Source organism: Tamandua tetradactyla, chromosome 11 (assembly GCF_023851605.1).
Source record: "Tamandua tetradactyla isolate mTamTet1 chromosome 11, mTamTet1.pri, whole genome shotgun sequence".
NCBI lineage: Eukaryota > Metazoa > Chordata > Mammalia > Pilosa > Myrmecophagidae > Tamandua > Tamandua tetradactyla.
In genome coordinates, this window is record NC_135337.1 from 47,936,873 (window position 1) to 47,960,164 (window position 23,292).

Sequence of the window (23,292 nt, forward strand, 5' to 3'; positions counted from 1 at the left end):
CATTCTTCTTTTTGTTGTGGAGGGGTAGCTGACAGTGTCAGGTCAGAATGCCCTGTTGCATTCTGACACACAGCTAAAATTACTTTTGGGCATGATTGGAGACACATCACTTTCTCATACAAGGATTAACCATACAGCTATAATGAGTTTAGCAGTATAAAAAGCTTTAGGAAACCTTTGTTTATTTCAAGTATCAATAGTAGTATTCTAAATCCAAATGAATTTGTACATATTTTTCTCAAAAGTAAACATTTTCTAGCAAGAAAAGATGACTGCTAGAAATCACCAAGAGATGTAAAATATCTGTTTGTTTATTTTTTTTCTTGTGCTGTCTTTTTACTTAAGTGAATAAAAAACGTTTGTAAGGTTTTTCAGAGCTTTATTCGCTAATCTCATTTTCCATTGAACTCTTAAGTTCCTAACTAGAAATTTTCCTGCCATAAAAATTTCTAGTAAACTAACCCCCAAAGTTGGGGAAAGAGTACTATACTTTGAAATGAAATGTAAACATGTTTATTTAGAAAACTCAGTATTTCAAATTGAATAACTACTTACTTTCTTAATTTTGGTTTTGGGTTTGGCTTAGAAAAAGCTTGAACAGTTACTCCTGAAATACCCTCCTGAAGAAGTAGAATCTCGACGCTGGCAGAAGATAGCAGATGAACTGGGCAATAGGACAGCAAAACAGGTAATGAAAGAGATTTCCCAACTTGTGACTTGTTTTTTGGCAGTTTTTTGGAAAGGGTATGGAGCTAATGTTAAGCAGATCTGCCTTATCGTTTTCAATTACAGAGTGGTATAGTATGTAGTTTTATCTTCTGTATATTTTTGCATTGTTTTCAGAGACAGCTAGAGATAATTTGAGTTGCATCATTACTAAATACTAAAATTAAAAAATGTAATAGGCTTACTGTTTCTTGGATGCTTAATTAAGCATATCAACATTTACTTCAATATGTTCATTTAAGACTATGTTAATAGACTTGTAACATTGCCTTAGAATTCCCTGATTATTGTTCTAAAAATATGTATATAGCTGTTTCCTCCTTTACATTCTCATCTATATTAATAGATATGTTTTTATGCTACAAGGATGAGTGTTCACAAATTGAGATATGTTTTTAGCCTTGGGATCAGACAAGTTTAAACTTATTTTAATGTTTTTTTTTCTGTGTAGCTTTTCAAAGTATGTGTCTTTGGTGGCAGTTTGAAGTTATTTCTGGATTTATGACAGATTTTTAAAAAAATTTTATTAATAAAACCAATTAACATACAATATGAGCATTCTTTTTTCATCACATAGTTGTATATTCGTCATCATGATAATTTCTTAGAACATTTGCATCAATTCAGAAAAAGAAATAAAAAGAAAACAGAAAAAAATTCATATGTACCATACCCCTTACCGTTCCCTTTGATTGATCACTAGCATTTCAATCTACTAAATTTATTTTAACATTTGTTCTCTCTATTATTTATATTTTAGTCTATATGTTTTACTCATCTGTCCATAAGGTAGATAAAAGAAGCATCAGACACAAGGTTTTCACAATCATACAATCACATTTCGAAAGCTATATCATTATACAGTCATCTTCAAGAAACATGGCTCTTGGAACACAGCTGTACATTTTCAGGAAGTTCCCTCCAGCCTCTCTGTTACGCCTCAGCTAAAAGGGTGGTAACTATTTAAGGCATAAGAATAACCTCCAGGATAACCTCTTGACTTGAATCTCTCAGCCATTGACACTTTATTTTGTCTCATTTCTCTCTTCCCTCTTTCTGTCAAGAAGGCTTTCTCAATCCATTGGTGCTGAGTCCCAGCTCATTCTAGGATTTCTGTTCCATGTTGCCAGGAAGGTCCACACCCCTGGGAGTCATGTTCCACGTAGAGAAGGGGAGGGCACTGAGTTTGCTTGTTGTGTTGGCTGAGAGAGAGAAGCCACATCTGGGCCACAGAAGGGGTTCTCTTGGGGGTGACTCTTAGGCCTAATTTTAAGTAGGCTTAGCCTGTCCTCTGCAGGGTTAAGTTTCATATGAACAAACCCCAAGATTGTGGCCTCAGCCTATTGCTTTGGTTGTCCCCTCTGCTTGTGAGAATATCAAGAATTCTCCACTTGGGGAAGTTGAATTTTCCCCCTTTCTCAGTATTCCCCCAAAGGGACTTTGCAAATATTTTTATTTGCTGTTCAAATCCTTCTGGGATTTATCGAGGCATCACTCTGGAAAACCTACAAAATCTCAAGGTTCCATGTACTTATGGTGTTTAGTTAAGCTTTCCACATAAGTTATATTAGGAAATGCACTAGTTAAAATATGAATTTTGTACCAAATAAATATTTTTTGCTTTAGTCTCACACAGAAGTTAAAATTTTTAAATATTAATTACCATCTATTTTCAACACCCTGCATTATTGACATTCCTTTGTTCTTCCTCATGCAAAACATTTTTAAATTTGTACATTTAGTCATTATCATTATGCACTCTAGGCATTCCTAGATTATACCATCTCAGTCTTTATCATATATCTTTCCTTCTGATTTCATTTGTGCCCTGAGGCCTCCTCTATCATTCTCACATTCAGCTTCATTCAGTGTTGTAATGTTATTGTATTATAGTTAGGTAGTATTGTGCTGTCCATTTCTGAATTTTTACAATGTGACAGATTTTAAATTGTTAGCATTCATTAGATACACATGGACATACTCAGTTCTTGTATCATGTCATCATGTTAAAAGGCTTGTCATGTTTCCTTAGGTTGCCAGCCGAGTGCAGAAGTATTTCATAAAACTGACAAAAGCTGGCATTCCTGTCCCTGGCAGAACACCAAACTTATATATGTACTCCAAAAAGGTAAAAAGAAGTAGTTGAAGGGAAAGCTTAGGTCTTAGATTAAACTCATCATAGTTAGAATTGGTATGTGAAAATGTATACATTTGCCAAAAAAGTTCAGTTTTTTAATTTGAAATTGTGTTTACTCCAAGCATTTCATTAAATTGGGCACAGATGCAGTGTAAGATTCCATTATTAGTACTCAGTGAAACTTAGTTAGTTGTAATGATTTTTCATTATCTTCTTAAGAGTATGTTAGTTTATTTGAATGAGTGCTATTGTAAGTTTTAGATTGAATGTATATCAGAAAGGCCGTTGTTAAACTTTTAGAATATTTGACTGTTTAATAAACACATTCAATTTGTTCTGTAGATGATACATAAATCCAAGAATAGAAATGTTTATTCAGTTATTTTATTAAATTCAATGCAATTATAGAAAAATAGGTAGTATTATCACTTTTACATTACTAATAGCAGTATTAATAGTTAGCTTATATTCCTACTATTGATTGCTCTGTGCCAGGTACTGTTCTATATCATCTTTATAGATGAGAATACTGGGGGTTAATATATGTTAAGTAAATTGTCAAGTCTACATCATATTATAGTCAGCTTTTTGCTCTAATAGCAAAAAATAAAGGCACGTAGTTGGCCTTCTTTCATTTATTTATAAATCATCTTGATTCTGCTGCCTGCTACACTGCTGCCTCACTTCACATAGAGAAGAAAGCTAAAACTTTAAGGCTGTTATCCTTCTTCACTAAAACTGTTTTACATAACTTTACATTAAGCATATTGTTTATATGGCTTCCATGTTTTCCACGTTTTAGTTTTTTTTTCCAGACTTTGGAAGCCTGTTTGAATTAACCAGTTGTTTTAAACATTTTGTTAGCTTGTGAAATACAGCATTACCTACCTTAGACATATAGAGTTAAGTCTATAACTTTGGAAACTGGATAACCAGCCTTCAACTTAACTCTAATTCACATGGTTAATTTCTAAGCTAACTTTATAGGTGTGTTATACACTACATTTTCACTGCTGAGACAGGGATGATGATAACAAATGGAACCCTGAAAAAATCCAAATGTGTTCCATCCTTTGGGTGTGTACTATATTTTAAGTAAATTGTCAAGTCTGCGTCATATTATAGTCAGCTTTTTGCTCTAATAGCAAAAAATAAAGGCAGATAGTTGGCCTTCCTTCATTTATTTATAAATCATCCTGATTCTGCTGTGAACTAGTCCAGTCATAGAATGATTTCCTGCTAAAATTAGAACCTGAATTTTAGAATAGCTGAAATGATTATTCTCCATGTAGCTGAGGTCATTGTGGCTATGCCACTGATGAAGAGAGACTCTGCACGGTGTTGAGAGTGGGCTTGGCACTACACAAATCTAGTTTGTAATCCTGGCTCTACCACTATCTACCTGCAACATCGTATAGAAGAAACTTAACCTCCCTATGCCTCAGTTCCTTCATCTTTAAGAGAGACATGATAATTTCTTTAATGTTGTAAGGATTAAATGACGCAAGCATAGAATAAGCAATTAATGTAAGATATTTTCATACATTCCATGTATTGTGGAAATTTTATTTGATGGTTTTATGTATAGTGTAGACCACTTCATACTCCTTGATCTTCTCTAAAAATGCCTAAGAGGAGTTCAATTCAGACAGTATTTGAATGCCAAGAGTGAGATAAAGGGGAATACAAATATAAGCTAGATAATGAGCATATAGTCCCGTCCTATGTGCCACTGTTGAGCTATTACCCTACGTATGTTTTGTTTTTGTTTTTTTAAAGGCCAATTGTGCTTTAAAAATGCAGGAAACATAGTAAAAGCAATCACCCAAGTGTATGCTAAAGGATGGAAGCAAAATCTTTTGATAGACTTGCTGGAAGTTTCATATTTTTATGTTTTTTATTATTTTAATGATTTTCCACTGTCCCAATAAAAATTTGTTTTCTCACTTAGTCTTCAACAAGCAGACGACAGCATCCCCTTAATAAGCATCTCTTTAAACCTTCCACTTTCATGACATCCCATGAACCTCCAGTGTATATGGATGAAGATGATGACCGAACCTGTTTTCATAACCACATGAGTACAGCTGTTGAGGAGGCATCAGTAAGTCATCTGTTTGGTTATTAGATAAACCACAGTACGGAATGAGAGCATCAGGATTTCCAGTTGTTCCTACTTTTAAGAAAACATTGGTTTCTTCTCCTTTAATTAATTAACAAGCCAGATTTAATAAAGAAATTTTCAAGTATACAAATGTAGAGAGAATAGTATGATGAACCCACATTCACCCATCATCGAACTTCAGCAGTTTTATCAACTTATGGCAATCTTGCTTCATCTCTATTTCCTTCCCAGCCCAACTACCCACACCCATCCCCATTATTTATTATTTTGGTGTATATACCAGACATTTTATCATTTTGTCCTTAAATATTTCAGTATGAGTCTCTAATAGCCACAGTATCATTACCTTGTCAAAAAAAAAAATGTAATTCTTTATATGATCAGATATGCAGTCAGTGTTTCCATTTCCTTGATTATCTTATGATTTTTCTTTTTCTAGTTTATTTGCCTTTGGATTGAGATAAAGCCCTAACCCTGGAAATGCTACTTAATTCTGAGTTGACTCTTGTTACTAGACCTCTTTAGTAGACGGAGCTGGGGAATCTATTTTTGCTTAAAGACATCACAAGTTCATACTTTTATTTAAGTAAGGTTTTTACTTAACCTTATTGTTCTTAAATTTGTACCTCCTTTCTCCCATGCTTTAATCCCAGGTCCCAAAGACATCATCATAATGCTTTCATTGCCTTGTACTGCTTACAGTGGTCTCAGAATATTATAATCCTAACACTACCAACAACAATATGATTTACTGAAAATAGATTGTTTTTGCAGTTCTGTTTTGCCTACAGATATATCCTACTGCAGATGTTAAAGTCAAATTACAGGTTTTTTTTTAAGTCCCAGTTGGAATAATTCCTCTCTGTGTTATTGTCAACAGTTTAATGTTAATTTAAATTAATCTATTTTATTTAACTTTCTACTCATAGGGAATCCTTTTTATTGTTGTTAACAATTTTTAAAATTATTTTACTGTTCCTGAACTTATTTCCATAATATATAACATAATTCTGATTCCTTGCTTAAAGGACATTAAGATTATTTTATATATTTCTGAATACCATGCATATAAATAATTTGAAAGGAGATTTTAATGAGAAGTCAGCTAGTATAAGTAAGCTCCTTTTGTTCTATTTCTTGATCAATCAAATACAGATGATATACTTTAGTATCAGATTACCTTAATAAAATAACTGTACTCTTTTAAAAAAATTTTCTTTTTAAACTTGTCTTTTGAAAAATGGCTAAATAATATTTGCCACGTCTTAACATATGACATTAATGTGTATTTGTACTTTGTGATTATTAGCATTATCCATTTGAGAAATATTTCTTGAAAGCTCACTATGTATCAGGCTCTGCTGGGTGATAAAAAATAATTATGAACAAAATATGTATGATCTTTGCTCTCATGAATCTTAGTCTGGTGTAAGGAGATAAAGGTACAAATAAATTACAAATTCTATAGATGCTTCAGAGGAAAAAATAGGTGCAATTTAAGAAGTATTTAATTTAGATTAGAAGTTTGGGGAAGACCTCTCAGGACCTAACCCTAACCCTAACCCTAACCCTAACCTCTCAGACTGTCTCAGTGACAGTCAACCTAGCCCTTGAAGGATGAATAAAAATTAGGTAAATGAGGAGTGATTGGTGGAATATTTAAAAAGAAGTACATTCCAACAAAATTGGCAAAATATAGTGGATTGAATTTGACTTAATTTTAGGTTTGCTGACCATATTTAATACTAGGCTTAAACTTAAATTGCAAATGAAAAATTTAGAAGTATGTGAACTCTGTGCACTTATTTCAGAAATCTAAAATGGGTACTAGAGGTCAAAGTCGAGGAAGCTTTTAGAAAATTTTAAATAGTGACAAAATTTATTCCATTACATTTGAGAGAGGGGAAAATTAAGGATAACTCTTAGATTTCTACTTTGGGCTTCTGTGTGTTTGGGGACTAAATAATTAAACCAAGGCTTAAATCACTTGACTCTGCAGCTGAATAACTATGTGATCTTGGAAAAGTGTTATATTTCTATAAACATCCATTTCCTTGACATAAACATAATAGTTAATAATATCTAACAGAGATAGTAGGAGGAATTGGAGGGGCAGGGGTTGACCAGTCCAGGAGTAGGGATTGATGGAACATAGTGTCAGTGAATTGGAGATACTTTTAGGAGCATTGTGGAACGCAGTCATATAGCAAAGGGAAGAAATGGATCTGGATGGCCGAGGGCTAATAGATTGGGAGACTAGGAGGCAGGGTAATGATTAGAAATTTCAATGAGATTTTGAAAGGCAGATTTATTTGGGGTAAGAGCATGAGAGAAGTAGAAAGAAGAATGTAGGTGGTATATCTAAATTGAATGTTTTAGAGGTAAAACAAACACTTTCATGGTCAAGGTCTAAGGTATGACCATTGGAGTGGGGGACCAAGAAGGAATGGAGACAAATGTTATTTCAGTAGGCTAGGTCTAAAAATGAAAGCTAGCTAGGTGGGGCAACTGTGAGGAAGTTGAAGTTGTCCAGAATTATGAAAAATATTCCCAGCAATTTTAGGTAGACCAATTTTTCATGTTAGAATTTTGGTTATAAAACTGCTAGTCATTTTGTTTAGGGTATGGGGGTTTTAAAGTTTGGAATGAAAAATGAACTTTGTACTTTAAAAGCCAGTTTTTAAAGGACCACTTAGTTTAGTATGTTGGAATAGCTTTTATGGTTCATTTCTTTGAGAATCTATTCTAGATTGTCATTTTTGTAACTCAGTTCATCACCTGGAATATGAGATGGGACCATTATCATTGGGAATACAAAAGGGAGGTTGGTTTCCTTCTTGTTAAGAAGTGACAGATTTACAGGAGGAAGTGTAAAAAATCTGTTAAATTGGAGTAGAGGAGCTTCCTGCAAATCAGGGAGAGAACAGAATTTAAGGAGTCCCTCAGCTAGCTGTGAACCAGTAGGGATTGGGTTGGATTTGCATTTGTGTGTGACAGAGATGCATTTTGAGGTTATCTACAATTCAGTATTATTATCACATTAAAATGTGAACTTTCTCCAAAGATATTAGTCTTCAGCATTGCTAATAGCACCAATTATTTTGAGCCCTAAAGGTGAGATACCTTAAAAGTGAAAAATATTTTATTAGTAGAAAATTTTTCTTTATCAGTATTTTTGTTTGTTTTTTTCTATATATCAGTATTTTTTTTAGTTCATCTTAATTTTCAAACTAACATTTTTGTTTTGTGTTTTGTTCTTTTCAATAGGATGAAGAAAGTATTCCTATTATGTATAGGAATTTACCTGAATATAAAGAACTATTACAGTTTAAAAAGTTAAAGAAGCAGAAACTTCAGCAGATGCAGGCTGAAAGTGGCTTTGTGCAACATGTGGGCTTCAAGGTAAATTCTATTTAATCTTGCTATTTATTTAATTTTGGAAAGGGTGATAGATATTTTAAGGTAGCTTCAGGAATGTTAAACTCCAGAACATCCAAGCATGCAGGTAAGAGTAAGTTTAGTTTTTGTCCTTTTTATTTATACAACATAGGATGCCACAGTTCCTGATGGCAAAATATTTATGATTCAGTAGTGAAAAGACAGATATACAAATAACTATAAATTGAAGTAAAATATGAAATGAGAAGTTTCTACCTAGGTATTTTCTCTTGGTTTTGCTTGCTCTTCATGAATCAGGCTCATAGTTATCTCAGCTCTTTTTTGGGAGGCTAATAGAAGTATACCTATTCACTCTGCAAAATTGTGAAATACCCATTATATTACGAGCAGTTTGTTAAGTGCTAGGGATTCAACAGTAAACAAGATGGATTCAGTCTGCCCTTTTGCTGCTTTCTTTCTCATGAGGAATTAGATAAGTTAAACAAGTAAAATAATTGAGTACAGGCTAGAGTGCATACTGGAGGACAGTGAGAGATGAAGCTATTGAGATGGCCTGGAAACTTTGCTGAGCAGTTTATACTTAATCCAAAGAGTCTGGGGAACCACTGAAGGATATTAAGCAGTTAGTAACATGAAATTTGCATCCCAGAAATATTGTTCTAATTACTTAAACTATTAATGTTGATAACATTTAGGAAAGGGAGTAGGATTAAATTCTTTAAAACAATACATTTATGTTATATTTAATTAAAAAAAATTAAATGAAGGGGGAAAAGACCATTCTGGCCATAGTACAGAGAATGGATTGGAGGAAGGCAAGACTGGCAGTATGATGACTGAATAGAGATTCTTTTGGTAATTTGGACAAAAGATAAGGATATCTTAAACTTGAGAGGTCGCTGTTGGATATAGGTAGACAGGTTTGAGAAAACGTTAGATATTAGAGTTGATGTGGTGAATTTGGAGGAATAATGAGATTATGAAATATAGATTTGATGATGGTGATGGTGGTATGTATAGAAATATTGATAGGTGCTATAACTGAAAAGCTGAAATAGAAAAAATTATTTCTATTTCTGATTCTTTGTGGCAGCCATTAGTTAAATTACATTAAGTGATTTCCCTTTTGAGCTTTCAATGTCTCAATCCAATCCATCAGATTTTCCTAAACTGACAATTCTGGTCTTTCAAGATGAAACTTGCTCCACGTATTACAATTTTTCTGCAAGACCCAGCAGTAGCTTGTTTATCAGTTTTCTAGCAACTCTAGTTGGCCTAGTGGTCAAAGAAACTAAAAATGAGATTTGTTTCTATTTCCCAAACTGCACAAAGCAGAGAGGGTAGCCCCACTGAGAAAAAGTTGGCTCTGCCTTTTCTTCATGATGTGTACAGGGTTTGGAGAGTGATTCAGTAAGATAAACATTTCAGATGATTTTGTGGTTACCTGTGTAATGCTGACTATGAAGAACCTATTCAGTTCTAAAACATTTGGGTAGTTTTCAACTGTGGTATTAAGGCAGTAGTACTCAATCATAGTGACAGTCCATTGGTCTGTGGTACCTTTCAAATAAATGATTACTAATAAAAAATGCCCAAGTTTGCAAATGATTTACTTAAAAAGTTTTTAAAATAGATTCAGCGTTAAATTCCTTATGTCACTCTCACCCACCTGTTTGTCCTTGTACCTTCTTGAATGGATAAACTTTGAGTTAGACGTTTTATCCAATCTTTAGCCATTCTTGTTTGTACCACTGTCTAGCATGTCATGGGTTGTGGGATGTCTGTGTGAACATCATATGCTTCTCAGAAAACAAAAAAAACTGTGAAACAATATAGCTTAATACTTCCTCTCTCTGAATTGTTGTAGTGTGATAACTGTGGCATAGAACCTATCCAGGGTGTTCGGTGGCACTGCCAGGATTGTCCTCCAGATATGTCTTTGGATTTCTGTGATTCTTGTTCAGACTGGTAAGGTTTTTCTTCATTGAAGGCCTTAACTTTTTCAAGTAAAGAGCTTTCAGCCATTAGTGAATTTGATTTCTGAAACTTCTGAGAAAGTAACATTTCGAGGCCATTAACTTTATGGCTCTAGGCATTTAAATAATCTTTAATCATACTCTTCTCAACTTAATATTAGAGATTTTGATAGATTAATGATTTAAACAGATAGAGCTTTGAGGAAGTTTTTTATTATGTAAGCCAAAATGCTTCTAGTGCCATGTAACAATGTGTTTGTTTTGTTTTGTTTTTGCAGCCTACATGAAACAGATATTCATAAGGAAGATCACCAATTGGAACCTATTTATAGGTCAGAGACATTCTTAGACAGAGACTACTGTGTGTCCCAGGGCACCAGTTATAATTACCTTGACCCAAACTACTTTCCAGCAAACAGATGACATGGAAGAGAGAGCATCATTTACTAGTCCTCTTCAACACATAGCAATGGTATCATTGTTAATTATGTGCACAGTTTGGAAAGAGTCTCTGCTTTCCCGAAATGACACTCACAGCATGACAGCTTCCTGAGTGTTCTTATAAAGTACAGCTCTGCACTGTTGTGGCTCTAGATTACTGTTCAGCGGCTGAACATTCCTGGTGAGCAAAGGGATTTCCCTGGTGAATTATTCACCACCACCCTAAAGCCTTGTCAGGTGGTGATCTTAAATGGGTGAGATGGAGCACACATTAAAGAGAGTAAATTCCAAAGGTTTCAGAGAACTCGGTCGTGAATATGATAAATGAAAAGACAAAGTATTTATATAAAAAGTTTAGTAGCTTTCAGTTTTGTTGTGAAAATAGTTTTCAGCACAGAAACTGACTTCTTTAGACAAAGTTTAACCAATGATGGTGTTTGCTTCTAGGATATACACTTTAAAAGAACTCACTGTCCCAGTGGTGGCTATTGATGGCCTTTAGTAAATCGGAGCTGCTTAACCATAGTGATGTCTAATTCCTTTTAACCACAATGAACTGTCCTTACTACCAACAGTGAAGCACTACAGGAGGCAACTGTGGCATTGCTTCCTTAACCAGCTCATGGTGTGTGAATGTTATAAAAGTGTCACTCAGATATATTTTTTAAATGTAATGTTATATAAGATGATCATGTGATGTGTACAAACAATGGTGAAAAGTGCCAGTGGTAGTAACTGTGTAAAGTCTCTAATTCACAACATTAATTCCTTTAAAATACACAGCCTTCTGCCTCTGTATTTGGAGTTGTCAGTGCAACTCATCAAAGAAAACTGCCTAATATAAAAATCATATATATGGTAATAATTTCCCTCTTTTGTAGTCTGCACAAGATCCATAAAAGATTGTATTTTTATTACTATTTAAACAAGTGATTAAATTTAGTCTGCACAGTGAGCAAGAGTTCACATGCATTCTTTTATACTGCTGGATTTTGTTGTGCATCATTTAAAACATTTTATATGTTTCTTCTTATCTGTGTATACGGTATGTTCTTGAATAATGTTCATTTGTCAGGAGAACTGTGAGAAATAAACTATGTGGATACTGTCTTTATATTATAGAATGTTTGTTGTGATTTCCTTTTGGTTGGATTTTGGATTTTTTACCTATGTTAAAACCAGAAATTGGATTTTCTTAGGGTTTGCTTCACAAGCTGTCCTTTATACAGAGTAAGAAATATACTTAATTATGAGATAAAGGATGAACTTGATGAGCTCTGTAACTGGTAATGTCTTCACCCTGTGTCTGCTGAAACGCAAAACTAAACTAGTTTATAAAATAGAAACACATACCATGGTTAAAGGAAAAGGCAATTTATGTGCAGATGTGAAAACTAAACTTAAGGTGAAACATTTTATTCCAGTTCTTTTTGATAAGAAGTCCCCACATAGTTAATTTAGGTAGGTGATATTGAAAATCACTGTTTCCTGGAAATGGTTATAGACTATAAGAGACAATATAAGTGTTCTAAAACTGATTAAGTATGTAATACATGACTCAATTTTTTTTTTAACATGACTCAATTTTTAGAGTCTCTTTTTCCAATTTTAAATCAAGGGAATAGTTATGCTAAAATTATACCCTGAATTTTTTAATTGAGAAAAAATGGAATTTTAAATTAGAAATATGAGAGTTTTAAAGTAATATATTGATTAAAGGTCACTGGTGATTTGATAGAATGTATCGTTTCAGAAGGAAGGAAAGGTACTTGAGTTTAACTTCTTACCCTGGAATTATTAGTGGGGAGAAGAGGGGAATCATTTGCATTCTGAACATTTTATATTAAACGCTACATGACCATGCCAGAAGATGTGCTTACAATTTGTAGTTAGGTAAGAGCGTAGTATTTGATGATGAGTTCTTTACTTCTGTGTTTGCACAGAAATAATAGTGCTTAGTTTTGGAGAACCTTTCAGATTCATTGAAAAATCCCATAAAGTATGAAGTATGCTTTGGAAGAGGGCTATGTGTGATATAATTGTCATATAAACCAAATAGACAAAATATATGCACTTGAATCTGTTTTCCACAGGCAAAGATTTGAGAGTTTTGAGTGGCAGCAAGGATTAGATTCTGTTTGAGCAGAGATGTGTTTATTTTCCATTTTTTAGCTTCAAGCAAGTAGTTTTCATGGCCTTAAAAAAGGCCCTAAAAGGTATTGGTATTGGTGGTATTTTTTGGTGGTGGTGGTTTTTTTTTTTTTTTTGCATGGGCAGGCACTGGGAACTGAATGTTGTTTTTTAATTTGAGGCTCAGGCTGGGCAGGGCTGCCATTTGCAAGCAGGAGTTCTATCTGCCTGCAAAACAGTATTGATTGTAACAGACAATAGAAACCTACTTGTTAAAAGTATGGCTTATTAAGTGGTAATTAGTAAGTTAGATCTATTTCCTGAAATGCTATGCTCAGGTTATTTGCTAGGAATGGAAGTTACCTTTCAGTGACACCTAAAACCACAGCTATAAGATTTGTGCAAAAGTTTCCTTTAGTGTGATGCATTAATAATAATGGTAAACACTGGTATAGTGCTTATTTGTGTGCCAAGCAAGCCTATGGTGACTAATTTAATTCTCACAACCCTGTGAGACAGGTTCATTTATTACCCTGTTTTCTAGGCAGAGAGATTAAATAATGAAGTAATATAGTTAGTAAAGTGGTGGTGCTTGGATTCTAACCTAGTCTGATTGCTCCAGAGTCAGTGTTTGCCTCTCTGCCCTGTTTTCCCAGCAAGAATATTCCCTTTGTATCAGAGTTGACTAAGGTGTTTAGAAGGGGGTACACAGGAGTTGTTTTTCATTCTTTTTTTCCTTTTGTAGTTCCAACAGCACAGATCTGAGCACATGTCCAGATTTGTAGTATATAATAGAGAAGCCTATTTGTGTGTGGATGAAAAGCACTGAAACGTTCTGCTATAGGGACTAATAAAAGAATGCACATCCATATAATAAACATACTCTGATTTGACAGCAAACATTTAGTCATGTTTCCCGCAAAGTTGGGACTAAGGCTTGTGTTTCTTGGCTCAGGTAGAATTTGTTCCCCTGCATGTTGGGTGCCTCTCACTAAACCTAATAGTGTGCCTTTCCTGTTTTTCTTTCTTTTCTCCACCCCTCTTTTGTTTAAATTTCTTTTTCAATTATAAATGTGTGGCATGCTGTAAACTGTTTCTTACTGTGGACAGCAAAGTTTGAAGTTCACTCTTCTAGGTACACTGGATGGAATTGGGAGTCTCTAGATTCCACAAGTAGGTTTTTCCCACAAGATTATGAAGGAATTGACCTTTTTGTGAAATGTTTTTATTTCTTACCTTGATGAAAAATGTGCTTTTGTTTACATGATCCCAGAAAAAATACCACTTTTTTGACAGCTCATGTAAGCTGATGAAATGCGTTGTTGAGAGTTGTGTCACATTTAGCTCCATGAGAAGGGTCTGTCCATGACTATCGTATCCCTGGGGTCTGACTCTTAGAAGATTCTCAATAAATATCTTTTTGTTGTATTACAAATGTTTTGGTGAGTTTTTTACTCTATGTGAGTTTTTCTCTAGGAAGCTAGGAAACACTACCTATGCCTGAGTACGTCTGTGAATGTGCCTATGAGACCCTCAGAGGGCTTGTCTCAGGAGACTTGTCTGTTTCCCAAGGCTGTGTGAGGACTGGAGAATTGAAGCCCATCTTATCTGGCAGGTATGGTTCAACCTTGGACAGCTGAGAAGGTTTTGGTCATCTCTGAGACCCTATTCAGGCCATGAATCTTGATTCACTGCCATGTTTTTAGAGTGATACAAAGGCACTGGAAAAAGGGTACTGGAGTGGAAATGCTAGGTCCTAGTCCTAATTATGAAAACAAAGTATTCAAATGTTAAACACTTTTCATTGAGCAGTAGGAGCTAGTAAATGATTTATATGTATTTACTTGTTTAATACAACACCTCTCCCATTTTGGATGGAATAATTAAAGGAAGCCTTGATGGAAAGGGTGAAATTGAGCAGAGGCCTGAACGGAATGAGGGAATTAATCTTGTGGATATTCTGTAGGCAAAGGCAAAAAGGCTAGCAACAGCAAAGGGCCCCAAACTAGTAAAGAGCTTGACCTGTTCAGGGAACACTAAGACGGGCAGGAGAGATGCGTCAAATGAGCAAGAGGAGAGTGGTAATAGGTGGGGTCAGAGAGAGTACAGGGCAGATCAGATAAGGCCTTGAATGTAGGGAATTGCAAAGGAGTTTGAATTGTGTATTGATGTCTTTTACATACATACTTGGTTTCTTGCTAGGCAAAGCCCTCTTAGGTCTCCTGTTTTAAAATTCATTCTATGACTTTTAAGTCATGATGTCATTTCAAGCCATTCAAATTAGTAACCTGTGTTTTAGCAGTTCTGTAGAAAATTTGATTCAGAAAAGAGCTGACCGCTGCAGCCATGAAAGCCTTGCTGGGCCTGTCTGCCGCTCTGCTGTCTCATTTCCCTCACCCAAACTGTCATAACTTTGGTAGGCAAGAGCATTGTTTGCCAGTATATGGTATGTGTTTGAAGAATGTTAATATATACCTACAAAAAATGTAATTTTGTTTTTTGGCACAACTGATGATGATTTTTATCCTGTACTCTTTTTTTCTCATTTGCTCAAATACCCCTGGGCTCCCCTATAGAGAATGTGACAATTTGAGTTTAATAATGTATTTGACTACTGTGTGAGTTGTAGAAATGTGCTCCGTTTTTGTTAATAGAGGCATAATTGTAACCAAAGAAATTTAATTTTTTCCTTAGCAAACACTGACATTTATTTCTGCTTAAGAATAAGTGCTAGAGAAAAAGGAAATGTGAAAATTACCATGTATCATGAATACATTGAGAGTTCTCTCTGTAACAGTTCGAAACTGATCTATTACCAAAATTAAGACCATATGGACACATCATAAATCTCAACTATTCCTGTGTTGCTTCAAATTATTTTTGGAATAAGCTTCAAGTGCTTTCCAGAGTGAAATGAGTTACAAATAAATAGAAAGAGAATGATCCTGACTTCCATTTATTTTATTTGTACATACCCATTTCAAGAAAAAAATAACTTTAAAAATACAGTTCTGTCCCAGAAATGGATCTTATCTGCACAACTATTAAAAAAAAATCATGCAAACTGAAACTATGGGCTTTTGTAGTGAATGAGTGAAAGATGCAGAGTTATTCTAGTAGAATATATAATAAGCTCTGAATTGGAAACTGATGACACAAAAGAAATCTCAAACTTCATTGGTTTGATGCAAGGAAGCACAATTTTACATATGGGCATGATACATTTCCAGTAATTTGGAATGGGCTCATATGAACAAACACAACCCTGGAAACTGTTAAAACCCAATTACTGATGTGCCCGTCCCACCACATGTTTTATTATTGTTGTGTTTTTTACTTGCTTGTCAATAATAATAAGAAAATAGGTGATAATTTTAACTTATAGGTAGAAATTTATCTAATGAATATAATCTTATGCTCTTAAATTATTTTTGGTCATTGATATAGTATATAATTGCCGAAATGCACCACCATATATATGTAGACAACTAGGTTATACACTATTTATCCCATTTGTTCTGTTAGTCATTTTGAGAGTATTCCAAGAAGCCAGTTTCCTAAAAATGAATACAGAAATGTTACTAGTGACTAGTCTGGTTGTTGCTGCCTTGCAAATCTGTTCAATTTCACATCTTTTTTATTTCTATCAAATTTTACTTGCTCTGTATAAATGGTATACTTGGCATTGTCTAGTGAATCCACCTCCTCTGGCTCTGAGCTGCTAGTGGATGAGAATTGAGGAAACAGAGACAGCAGCCAAAGGAATATGCTCTGGCCTGTCTTCCATGTTAAGGGCTTTCATCAGGGAGTAGCATATAAACCTTGGGAGAGGCATGAAAATGTGATGGGGATTTTGGGATGTTAACTCCCTCCTTGAAGAGAGTAGAACCAAAATCTCCAGCAAGTGTTGGAGACACAACCAATAGGGACTGGCACTGTACTGCTGTTCACATGCTAACTTAGCTTGGAGGTGCAAACCGTAATAGAAAAGTGTGCGTGCTGTGAATACAGACAACTTCTGGATTATGGAGAAGAGGTTTCATAATACCAAATACACCATGCATGATTCCCAGACATCTCAGACAGGTCAAGCTGGGAAGCAAACAGCAATGTCAGGTTTTGGGGGAACACAAAAGGTTTAACTTGAAACACTGTAAGGAATGAACCTTTAATATTTTCCCGTCTCCATTCTTCCTTAACATACATGCATTTTTGCCTTCAGAAAATAGTGTCAACAGCTGTGCAGACGTGAAGAAAGACTTCCTCTGGTGTTCCCTCTGCATTTATCTATATTTAAAAGGTAAAAAAAAAAAAGGAAATTTAGTCTTAAGAAATATTTGTGAATAGCATATTTAATTTAAAATAATTGCTTATAATTTGCTCTGGACATTTTTAAAACAGAGGACCTCCGTAAAAAGTAATTGTTTTAAAAACTAGGTGCTCTGTTTAGGTAAAATATTGGTAAGAGTCATGAGAAGACTTCAGAGTACTTAAAATGAGACTTCTGAGAGTGGGCAGGGCTTTTGGAGTAGAGTCTGTATAGGGCAGGCTGTGGGAGTTGAGACAAGGGGTATAGAGAAGAAAACAAGGTTCTGGGACCTCAATTTATACGTTTGTTAAGGGCAGAGTCTGCCCAGAAATAAGTTGGTACACCAGCACTAGGAACCAACAGCAAAGTAGGAAGGAAAGCTGATTTCCTGGGCATGAAGGGCAATACCCCTTACTTTCAAAATTCCACACACTGAACTGACTACAGAGATATGTTCCACTACACATGCAGCATTCATGGGAGATCGAGACCTGTGTGACCCACATAAGCTCATGGGAGGTGGAGAGCTTGGTAAAATATGCTTTCCAGTCCTCATCTTTACAGGTTCTCATTTGATAAGTTTGAGTTGACCCTAGGAATCTACATATTTAACAAATCCCCCAGATGATTTTGATGGCATCATCTTGGACCACACTTTGAGAAACACAGGATTTTTTTTTTTCCAATTCCTGTCTACTTACCTGAATCTCCTTTGTGCAAACTAGTTTCAATTTTGCAACCCCTAGGATTTTCATGATTCCAGAAGTAGAATGCAATTATCAGGAATAAAAGATTCTTACACTTTTAAATGCCTCAGAAAATAGATGCAACTCTTGTTCATAGAAACATAATAGCCCCAAGCTGGGAAATTTTCAAGTGACCATTAGCAGTAGATGGATAAATAGGTTGTGGCATAGTCATTATTTTTTTTATAGTATTTGTATAATGGAATACTATAGTAATGATAAAGAAAGAACAAAAAAGAACCTCCACTACATTCAATAAGATAGATTGATATCTCATAATAAGGAAAAAATAAAAGAACTTATAAACCGTTTCCTCATAAATATGTGTCATACTTCATAGGATGGTCAAGTGTAGCAACCTGCAAACTTGTCTCCCCAAGTGGAATACTCTATATCTAGGGGCCAGGAACTTGACCTTTGCCATATTTATCTCCCCATCCCACCCCTGCCACAGCACCTTGCCTATTGCTTTATATCTCCTTCCTTTCAGCAAACAAACATTTGCTGGGTGCGAGTGATGTCTTATGTGTTGAAGACATTAAGCTGAACAAGGCTCAGTGGCCCTGCTCTTGAGCTCACAGCTTAACAGCAGAGATAAATAATGGGAATTTATACTGTGGTGAGGTAAGCACAGGATGCTGTGGATAAACGGGCACCTTATACAATTTTGGGGGGGCAAGGAAGCTTCCTGAAGAAATTCATCACCATCATCATTTACACCAGTAAACCAGTAATGAAGCAATACTATGTTTCATGCAATGTCCTAAGTGTTCTTTAAACAATCTGGTAATCCTAACAATGATCTAAGAAGATGGATATCCATTTCACAGATAAGAAAATGAGGCTCTGAAATTAAATTTCCCAGGGTCATATACCTAGCTAAGTCAAGTGATAGAGACCAAGTTCAAGGATGGCTCTTTCTTTGCTTTGTATATATGTTACATGATTTTAAAAGTTAAAAAAAAAACAAGTAAAAAAATGGATAAAAAATAAATAATAGGGCTATAAGTGATAAAATAAATTGGGTGGGTGGAAATACTAGTGGTCCATGAGATGGAGGGGTAAGGGGTGTGGGATGTATGAGTTTTTATTTTTCTGGAGTGATGCAAATGTTCTTAAAAAATTATCATAGAGATGAATACACAACTGTATGATATTGTGAACCACTGATTGTACACCATCTTTGGACTGTATGTGTGCGAAGATGTGTCAATAAAAATATTTAAAAAAAAAAAAAAGCTACAAAAGTTCCATGCACTAGGGTAGCTTTCCAGAAACCCACAACCTCCAGATGGGTCCCTGGACCAGATAAGTCCTGAAATGCAGAGGGGCTAGCCTCTAGAGAACATTAACTAGTTCCATCTCCTTATCTCATGTTATCAACAGCCCCTTCCAACATGAAAAAGTTAGAATGGGCATAGTCCAAATACCCGTGAAGAATGGGAGAAAGATCAAAGGTGATAGTGGAGTTACACAGAGAACATAGAGTTCAGTAAAGGAGTGTGATTGCTGAATCATTATGTTGATATTTCTTTTTGTCTCTAGTCTCAGATCACCTAGAAGTAAAAACCTAAAATTGTGGAATTACAATTCCACATAAAAACAAAACCCACACCAAACTCTGAAATCTGTCCTACAACTAATTGTTGTGATGTGCTTTGAAATGTATTGCTTTTTTGTATATGTGTTATTTTTCACAAAAAATAAAAAACTTCAACTGTGATGATAAATGCAAAACTATATGATGAAAAATTAATGTAATCATACACTTTATTAAAGAATGAAGAATTTTTTTAAAAAGAGAGTTAAAGATCTAATCCCCCAAAGCAACAGGCCCAGATAGGTTTACTAGCAAGTTTTTCCAAACTTTCAGGGAACAAATAATTCTCATCTTTTAGAAAATGTCCCAGAATTCAGAAAAAGGTGGGGAAACAACCAATACTTCTTACAAGGTGAGCAAAGCACTGATACCATAATTGAAAAATAGCACACGAAAAGGATAACTATAGGCTCATCTCACTTTTGAAAACAGATACAAAATTCCTATAGAAAATACTGGCAAAAAGGCTGGAGTGGGAAAGCTGTGTTCAGACTGCACAGAATGATGAGCTGGTCTATTAAAAAGCTGGCTTTGGCAAGTGGTGAAAACAGCTGGGGAAGCACCATTTAGAAATCAACACTTCCTCTCTGCAGGGGGAGGCTATGTATTTGGGGCTCTGCTTCTTGACCTTAGGGATGAGCTTTGCTGCCTAGAGAAAAAAAAAAGGACACACTGCTCAACTGCTGGACTCCTAATCAGTCTGCAGCTGTTGTGCTCTGCTGGCAGTGCTGTTTTCCAATCTCTATCTGGAGAGCATTTGGTTGATTTTATTCAGGCTAGCCATTTCAAGGTCCCTGGGATGAGCCAGTGAGCATTGAGTCAGGTGCTTGGCTTGTTTCTGTGGAAGAGGATTACCTTTCCTGCTCAGTTCACCTGGAGCAAGATCTCTGATTCCCTGGGGCTGAGATGCCACCGCATCCTAGGAATTGTGTATTGCTGAGGAAGGGTGTGGCTTGGTGACCAGAAGCTCAGGCATACTGTTCTAAGGCAGAAAATGTCCTTGTAAATGTCCTGTTTGCCAACTCCATTGTACCAGGTCTCTCTTAGAGTGCAATGAATTAACCTTTATAAAAAAAATAACTCAACATGGATATGCTGGGAAAGAACCCTTCCTTTTTCTCCCACCCATCCAATTATTTCATAAGTCCTACTTATTCTTTCTTCAAAATGTCTCTTTTGCTTTTGCCCTTTACTCTTCGTTTCCTCTGCTCCCACTTTATATCATAGCCTTATTTTTAAAAACATCTTTATTGGGATATAATTCACATACCATAAAATCCACTCATTTACAGTGTACAATTAAATAGTTTTAGTACATTTACAGTTAGGCAGCCATAACCAAAATCTAAGTTTAAAGCATTTTCATCACCCCAAAAATAAACCTGTACAGGTTACTCCCTATTCCCCCCGCCACCTGCACTGGACAACCACTTCTCTGCTTTCTACTTCTACAGAGTTCTCTATTGTGGACACTTGATATAAATGGAATCACAGTATGTTAATCACAATATGGTTTCTTTCATTTAACATAAGGTTTTCAAGTTTCATCTATGTTGCATGTATCAGCACTTCACTTCTTTAAATTGCAGCATAATGCCTTATCTTTTACCTGGATGTATAAAACAAGCCTTGAGATATCTGCCCTCCTTACACTCCTCTGCAGGGACTCTACTATGGGCCACTGCCTTCTTGAATAATCCTCTGACTCTGCTTCCTTAAGCTCAGGGAGGATGTGAATCTAGATGAGTGATCTATAAGCTGTGTCCTGACGCAAAAAACCTGACCTAGATCCATTCCCTTTTCTCAAAAACTTGAATTAAGAGAAACAGAAGGGAGTTTTTGTGGGTGGTGCGAGTATTGAGCTGAACCATCAAGCAGGATCTAGGCTCACCGTGTAGTTAAGGAAGAGAGACCCAGAAGAAGCCCAGTTAAGGGAGGAAGAACAGAAGCAGCAAGGCAGATGGAGGCAGTAAACTGATAGAGAGATGAGAATGCTTAGATGCCTTGGAGTTGTCTCCCTTTTTTCCTTTCCTAAGCTGTTGAGCTCTTCTTGAATTCCCATGTGGCTACTCCCTATACTTAAACTAATCCTCTCTGTTTAGCTGAACTAGTTTGAGCCTGGCATGCTGGAACTGTGTCCTAGGTAGTTTCCCATGTAACTTCCCTGCAGAGGCCACCAGAAGTTTTATATAGGAGGGGTGAAGCTGCCTTTCCATAGTACACACCCTGTTTTTACTTAGAAGTATATGTGTTACAGGTTCTTGGACAGAAACTGGTGAAAATTATTTCAAAGCACTGAAGTTCTCCAGGTTATCCTTGGAACCATCCCTGTCCACCTGATTGAAAATCCTCAGTGGGCTTTTGTTTTAAGAGGGTGAACTCAATATCCTAGTTTTCTTCTTTTTTTTGTTATGTCCATTAAAAGAAGAAAAGAAAAGAAAAAACAGGAACACAAACAAGAGGTTCATCAGTGAATGAAATTTAAAAATGTCTAGAAGATGGAAAGTGGATAAAAATATGTTGACAGATGAAACACAAGAGAGGAGGTTGCAGGTCAGGATATTTGTAGGAAAGGCTGCAGTGAGATGAGAGTCACTCTCCCCAGGGGGTTTCAGAAGGGGCTCTGGTCTTGGGGTCAGGAAGTTCAGAGGTGGGAGGGGAAAAAAGAGGAGGGTTATTTGAACGTTTGTATCTGGAACACATGCATTAGTCAACCTTCCTTTTTCTCCTCCATCTGCAGATGCTGACAGCCCACATTTACCTCTGAAAAAGTCTGCAGGCTCTTTTCTAGAGGAATTTCATGAACTTCCTAGGGAGCGTTAGGAACCTTAGGTTGAGTGTTAGTGCTCCTGAGTAAAGTCTCTATATAATGAAATTTGGTTGCCCGCATCCCCTGTTTATTAGCTGATCCTGACTCCCCTACTTCCCCTCCCAGAAAGAAGCCTACTAATTGCAGACCCCACCCATGTACACAGAGCTCCAGGCAGTTTTCTTACTCAGAGAAACAATCTATGAAGAAAACAGACCTACATCCTTAGATTGTTCTAAGTAGCTGAAAAATTACACCAGCTACTTAGAACAATCAACTCAGTCCTTCATTCTTAAAATCTGAAAGAGCACAAGAAACCCTCTATGTATGAAAACAACTAGTAGAATGAAAAAGCGTCCACATAAGCAAACCAAACTAATTACTGACCTTGGAGGAAACAGAAGTAATTCACGGGACAGAAAAGGCTATGAAAAAATGCAGTCAAATCTAACTTTATCAGTATCTTCAGAAAGCTGATACTATATCCATTAGACAGGGATGTTTGAAAAAGGAACAATGTGAGAAAGTGGTTTGGAAATTAATATATAATTGACAAAGTGAAACATTCAATATAAGGACTAGAAGTTAAAATTGAAAAAAATTTAGAATGTTAAGCAAAGAGACAAATAAATGGAAATCTGAAAGAACATGAGGCAGAAAAGATCAACACTAGAGGCCACATAAGAGTGACTGAGAGAAAAAAGAAAATGAACAGAAGGAAATTACCTGAGATGTAAAAGAAGAAATTTTCCTGGAACTGAAAAGCCCACTGAGTGCTGAGCAGGATGAATAAAGAAAGCCCTACAATCAAAATATATCCCTGTGGAATTTTAGAACACCAACAATGAAAGGAAAATCCCACAAGCTTCCAGAGAGGGAAAAAAATATGTCTAT

General features: G+C 35.7%; 2 protein-coding genes across 5 annotated transcripts in view; one reads left to right on the forward strand and one right to left on the reverse strand.

Annotated features, from left to right (window-relative positions):
• Positions 1–11,918, forward strand: part of ZZZ3 (zinc finger ZZ-type containing 3) — a 109,098-nt gene extending 97,180 nt beyond the window's left edge. For all 4 annotated transcript variants that reach the window (XM_077120570.1, XM_077120569.1, XM_077120568.1 and 1 more), the window contains 6 exons: positions 587–688; positions 2,759–2,854; positions 4,815–4,967; positions 8,256–8,390; positions 10,255–10,355; positions 10,642–11,918. In XM_077120570.1, the coding sequence (XP_076976685.1) occupies positions 587–688; positions 2,759–2,854; positions 4,815–4,967; positions 8,256–8,390; positions 10,255–10,355; positions 10,642–10,786 (732 nt within the window). In that variant the 3' untranslated portion in view covers positions 10,787–11,918. The remainder of the gene's footprint in view (positions 1–586; positions 689–2,758; positions 2,855–4,814; positions 4,968–8,255; positions 8,391–10,254; positions 10,356–10,641) is intronic.
• Positions 11,919–15,882: 3,964 nt separating this feature from the next.
• The window catches only part of AK5 (adenylate kinase 5), a 303,940-nt gene continuing 296,530 nt past the window's right edge, over positions 15,883–23,292 (reverse strand). Inside the window, exon 14 of the mRNA XM_077120572.1 lies at positions 15,883–17,221. Coding sequence (XP_076976687.1) covers positions 17,153–17,221 — 69 coding nt within the window. The 3' untranslated portion in view covers positions 15,883–17,152. The remainder of the gene's footprint in view (positions 17,222–23,292) is intronic.